The 5,785-nt window shown below is 58.2% G+C and overlaps 1 protein-coding gene across 1 annotated transcript in view; it reads right to left on the reverse strand.

Annotated features, from left to right (window-relative positions):
• The window catches only part of TMEM8A (transmembrane protein 8A), a 15,296-nt gene that overhangs the window by 1,939 nt on the left and 7,572 nt on the right, over positions 1 to 5,785 (reverse strand). Inside the window, exons 8-12 of the mRNA XM_009995521.1 lie at positions 4,942 to 5,038; positions 4,285 to 4,408; positions 3,475 to 3,611; positions 1,429 to 1,607; positions 107 to 253 (exon numbers count right to left, since the gene is read on the reverse strand). Coding sequence (XP_009993823.1) covers positions 107 to 253; positions 1,429 to 1,607; positions 3,475 to 3,611; positions 4,285 to 4,408; positions 4,942 to 5,038 — 684 coding nt within the window. The remainder of the gene's footprint in view (positions 1 to 106; positions 254 to 1,428; positions 1,608 to 3,474; positions 3,612 to 4,284; positions 4,409 to 4,941; positions 5,039 to 5,785) is intronic.

A 5,785-nucleotide genomic window follows, 5' to 3' on the forward strand; every position in this document is an offset into this window, starting at 1 on the left:
CAGGTCATTTGTAAGTGAAATCCAGCCAGGAGAGGGCTCAGCACGCCCACCTGTGGCTTGGCTGGCTTGGGTATGGCCCTGCCACATGGGGTTACCTGACACTCACGTATTTCAGGATCTTCTTCACCCGGGACATGCAGAGGATGGTCACCCAGATGGACACCACAGAGCCCAGGAAGTCACAGTACTGCAGCGTGTCGTAGTCCATGATGCACATCACTGCCACACCAGGCTGGTCACACGCGTGGTAGAACTGCAGCCGGGGACAAGAGCAAAGGCTGGGCATGAGCAAGGCAGCAGCACACAGCTTTCTGGGAAGGATAGGCAGAAGAAGGCTCAACCCAACCCGTGGTGACCACAATCTGTCCTGGCAGTGCTTCCAGGAAGCTCCACCAAACCCTCGTGGCATTACAGAAAGCAGAGGAGAGCAGCCATCAGCCTGCACCCCCAGCAGCAGCTCCTGGGATACCAGCCTTCCAGTCTGCAGTGCTCCCAGCCCACCTCAGCTCCCAGGGGTCACATCCCCAAACATGAGCACCTGCACTGTGAGTGGAAGAGCCCAGTGGAAGCAACACCCTGCCAAGCTCTGAAGGGGCAGGACATGTCCAGGGAGGTGTTTGTCCAATGATCCTTGTGGACCTCCAGGATGGACTGCTCCACCAAGGACCTCAAGTCTGATGCAGCATCCCTGACGCTCAGGGGGAGCTGGCAGGGGACCCAACAAAAGGCAATCCCTACCGTGGAGAAGAACATGGTGTAGGTGTAGACAGAGGCCTCCACCAGGTAGTAGCGATAGACAGCAACCGCTATGGCCGGCAGGAACATCAGGTTGCTGAGGGTGAGCAGGAGGGTGGCCAGGTTCTGTGCTCCCACTGACTGGGCCTTGGTATCGTCCGTGCAGCTCCATCACTGCCACACCAGGCTGGTCACACGCGTGGTAGAACTGCAGCCGGGGACAAGAGCAAAGGCTGGGCATGAGCAAGGCAGCAGCACACAGCTTTCTGGGAAGGATAGGCAGAAGAAGGCTCAACCCAACCCGTGGTGACCACAATCTGTCCTGGCAGTGCTTCCAGGAAGCTCCACCAAACCCTCGTGGCATTACAGAAAGCAGAGGAGAGCAGCCATCAGCCTGCACGCCCAGCAGCAGCTCCTGGGATACCAGCCTTCCAGTCTGCAGTGCTCCCAGCCCACCTCAGCTCCCAGGGGTCACACCCCCAAACATGAGCACCTGCACTGTGAGTGGAAGAGCCCAGTGGAAGCAACACCCTGCCAAGCTCTGAAGGGGCAGGACATGTCCAGGGAGGTGTTTGTCCAATGATCCTTGTGGACCTCCAGGATGGACTGCTCCACCAAGGACCCCAAGTCTGATGCAGCATCCCTGACGCTCAGGGGGAGCTGGCAGGGGACCCAACAAAAGGCAATCCCTACCGTGGAGAAGAACATGGTGTAGGTGTAGACAGAGGCCTCCACCAGGTAGTAGCGATAGACAGCAACCGCTATGGCCGGCAGGAACATCAGGTTGCTGAGGGTGAGCAGGAGGGTGGCCAGGTTCTGTGCTCCCACTGACTGGGCCTTGGTATCGTCCGTGCAGCTCCACCCGCCCCAACCTGCAGAGCAGAGAGGCTTGTGTGGACCTTGCATGCCCTGCCTTGTCTTCCCATGGCACACAGCAGGAGCCTGGACTTCCCAGAAGCCGTGGCAGCCCAGGAATAGCTCCCAGCCTCCTCTCCCTTCCTCCATCAGCCACTCACACTCCTGTTCTCAGGCTGGTACTTTCCATCCCCATGGTAACTCCACCCAAGTGCTACTTGCAGGTTTCCATTCTGCCTTTGAGGCTTAGATGCTTCAGATGATGGTGTAAGATCCCTACAGATCCCAGGAACCAGACTGGAGAAGGATCCACCACATTGAGGAAGCCAATGGGCTCCTGTCACAGCAGGGCAAACTGCAGAGCCAGCTCAGGGTGCTCTGAGCCTTGCCCAGCTGAGTTTTGAAGATCTCCAAGGATGGAGACCTGGATACTGTGCAAAGCTGAACAACTCTGATAGGGGGAAACTTGTCTGCTTGGATTCATCTGAGGTTTCCTTCCTGCTGTGTCTGGGGCCTCTTGCCCTTTCCCTGTGCTCTCCCAGAAGAGCCTGGCTCTAGAGTCCTTGTCAGCCCCGTGGGCAGTGGAAGGTGGGATTCAATCCCCCTCAAACACCTCTTCTCCAGGGCGACCAAACCTGCTGCCTCAGCCCAGGACAACATCCAGGTCTGCCCAGTCTGAAAACTTCCCAGGGGACAGTGGGTGCTTGAGACTTGAAACCAGGTGCAACTCTCAGTCTGCTGATGGGACACCAAAGACTGCACAGAGAGTCTTCTACAAACACAAACCTGCCCTGTTTTTTGTTTTGTTTTGGGTTTTTTTTGCAATTTCATTATTTTAATTCAAGGTCAACATGCCCGTGCCCTTCTTTTGGGGAAAGGACATCAGGCACAGGGCACCCCGTGGCGAACAAGCAGAGTTAAAAGTCACATCTGTCCCATCAAAGTGCCCCTAGAGCCCAAGCCAGCAGCTCAGCCCCCTCGCTGGCTCCTGCCAGGCAGAGCTCAAGGAAGCTGCTTCCTCTGGTTTATTTCTGGGCCACAAACATGCAGAAGAGGTATTTTGCTCCGAGTGGTTTGGCAGAAAGCTGTCCTCAGCCTCCTTCCCTAGCTCCCCTGGGGTGCTCAGTGCTTCCCAGAACCTGGCACCCCTCGGGCAAATTGGGCTGCTGCTCTCTCCAGCTCACCCCTCACCCCCCTGCAGCAGGGGATGTCCTGGCTCAGGACCAAAGCAGCAGGGAACCACATTTTGCCTTCTCCTTCTTGCTGAGAACAGGCACGTGCACCCACCCGAGCACAGCAGAGCTATCATCTTCCCTTCACCACTGCCTCCCACCCAGTCTTCTCATCCCATTAGGATAATTAGCAGCTGACACAGATGTTCCCCTCCAGGGGCACCTCTGAGACTAAGGACTGGCCTGTGAGCTGGCTTCTGGCAGGAGCTGCAGCCTCATCACATCCCACACCAGGACCCTGTGTAACACACGGCTCTGAGCACAGAGCTCTGGGAGCAGCACTTCTGGGCAGCCCTGCTGGCACCCTGACCTCTCTGGGGATGCTCAGAAGCACCTCTGCAAGTCCTGGGGGTCACCAGGCTGGAAGCAAAATGACCAGTCAGCAGAAAGCTGTCCTCAGCCTGATCCCCCATTTCCCCTGGGGTGCTCTGTGCTTCCCAGAACCTGACACACCTTGGGGAAGTCAGGATGCTCCCAAAGAAGCCACCACGGCTGCCAAGGGTTCTTTGGGCAGGAGCTGTGACCCCAGGCTGCTCCTGGCAGCCGTAGCAAACCCCAGGCTCCTCTTTCCAAAACACCACCACCCCAAAATGAGGCCTCCCCCCGTGAAGGAGGGGGATGACAGCAAAGCTTCCCAGGGAAGGGCACTCACCAGCCTTGCAGCTGCAGCCAGCGTAGAGGTAGCCCTGTCTCCTCAGGAGGCTGCACTGCCCGTAGGGCCCACAGTCGTTGAAGCAGGGGGTGAGGTATGCAAAGATGGTCACTTTGGCTTCCGCGGCGTTACAGCCCCTGCGAGGTGAGCAGGTCGTGTGGGCACCCTGCTCTGCTGGGGCAGCCTTGTCCCCAGGGAGCAGGCTGCTCCACGGGGCCAGGCCACGCTCATCCATGCCAGCTCCCCACTGTCTTGGGATCTGCTCCATCCCTGCCAAGAGCTGGGAGTGGAGTCCTCTCCACTTGGACTGCCAAGCCCCTTTGCAGGGGGGAGTCAGCTCTCTCCAGAGCCCCCCAGCAGGTCCTGGTAGCCAGCACTGTGTTACAGCCCGTGCTTGGTCCTTGCACAAGGAACCAGCAGGGAGGCAAACTGCAGGACTATGGGCACAGCTGCCTGCACCTCAGAGAACCCTCAAAAGAGGGAGGAGCATTTTCATGTACCCATGTATCACCCCAAAATCCAGCTGGGGAAGGGGAAGCTCATCCAGGCAGGCTCTGCCACCCACAGTCTGCATGAGACAGGCCAGCTTGGCACCAGAGAAGCTGCATGGGTGCTCAGCAGAGAGCAGGCTGGCAATGCCACCCACCTCCCTGCCCTTCTGCACCCACAGCTTCACCCTTAACAGGTGAGAGGAGCCCACAGCACAGCAGTGAGGACAGGTTTGGTTCTGCTCGGGCCAGCCCAGGGCAGTGGGACACGGAGGCAGAGTGCTCAGAGGCAGCCTGAGGGGGGCTGAGACACCAGACTCACCCCTGGCCCCTCGGACAGATGAGCTGCAGGGAGAGGAACCAGTTGTCAGTCTGCGGGTACAGCACGAGCAGCATCGCTTCTGCGGAGGACGTGCTCAGGCTCAGAGGGTAGCCCTGGAAAAAAGCTAAGAGAAGAGGGTGCTGTGATGGGCCAGCACTAGGGGAGAAGGGCCCCCAGCAAACCCAGGCTGAGACTGATTGTGAAGGAATCAATACTCCTGTGGCTCCTTGTTCCCATCCTCAGGAGGCAGCAGGGGGATGGAGAGGAACCTTGTTCCAAGACCCTTGTTTTTAATTTCATCTCTGCTCTTGGTACCTGCCTAGACAGCACAGGGCACCTGGAAGAGCCTATTAGTTTGGCCAGCTCTCTAGTGCAGAGCTTAGCTTCCCTGACACCAGCAATGCCTTGGCCATCCCCAAACCTCCTGCCAACGAGGCTGGAAGAGCTCCAGCCAGTAACCAGACCCTCCTTTGGAGAAAACTGACTGCTGGTGCCAGAACAGCACCTGCACCCCCGCACCCTGGGCACAAGGACCCTAGGAGGGTGTGTGCCAAAATCAGCTTCCCTGGAACACCCCCCAGAGCCTCAGATCAGCCAGCAGCTCGTGAGGTCTAAAAGCAAAGCCCCGAGGTGATGGTGGGTGCCCACGCCTCATACCTGTGCTGCAGTTCTGGGTGGCATTGAGGGACAGCACTGGTGAAGCAGCACTCACACATGCCACCACGGTGGCATTGCCCAGGCTCACGGAGGAGGTCTGTGCAAACAGAGCAGTGTCCCACGTCAGAGCACCCTGATGTCACCCCCTGCACAACTCACACCCCCCCACCCTGCCTGCCCATGACGTACGGGAGCTGCAGGGGACATTAAATCCTGCAGATCAAGGTCACCCATCAATTCACCAGCTCTCTCTTGGCAAACCCACCTTCCCCTCACCCTGCACAGGCAAGACAGCTTCCTGGGAGACTGCACGGGGGGATGTGCCCCACAGCTGGGACACTCACCCAAGCCCATGGCTTCAGCACCGGCACAGGGCAGCAGAAGCCAGAGGCTGCAGGACACCAGGGCTGAGCCCTCGGGAAGGCAATAACCAGCCCCTGCTCATAATCAGCCTTGCGGGCAGAATTTCAAGGGGCTGATTTCAGGGTGTCACTGAGGGAGTTTGGGAATCAGTAACTTGGGTGGGAAAACCCTTGGGTTTCCCTGCTCAGCCTCCTCTCCTGGTGGCAAGGTGCCAGGCTCCCATGGAGGAGATAGCACTGCAGCTGCTTTCCATCCCATCCCTGCCTCACTGCCACCACATGCCAGCAGGCTGTGGCATTTCAAGTGAAGCTGGCAGGTGGGACATGCTGGAAGCAGCTAGAGCAGGCTCAGTGTTTTGTGACAACAAATTAGAAAGGGAAATATTCCCACTGGTACCTCCAAGCCCTGACGCCTGCCAGCAAAGCAGCCCAGGAGAGGGGAAAAAGCCCCTCAAAGGGAAGACAATCCCACCCAACAGCAG

Source organism: Chaetura pelagica, unplaced genomic scaffold (assembly GCF_000747805.2).
Source record: "Chaetura pelagica isolate M959 unplaced genomic scaffold, ChaPel_1.0 scaffold124, whole genome shotgun sequence".
Lineage (NCBI taxonomy): Eukaryota > Metazoa > Chordata > Aves > Apodiformes > Apodidae > Chaetura > Chaetura pelagica.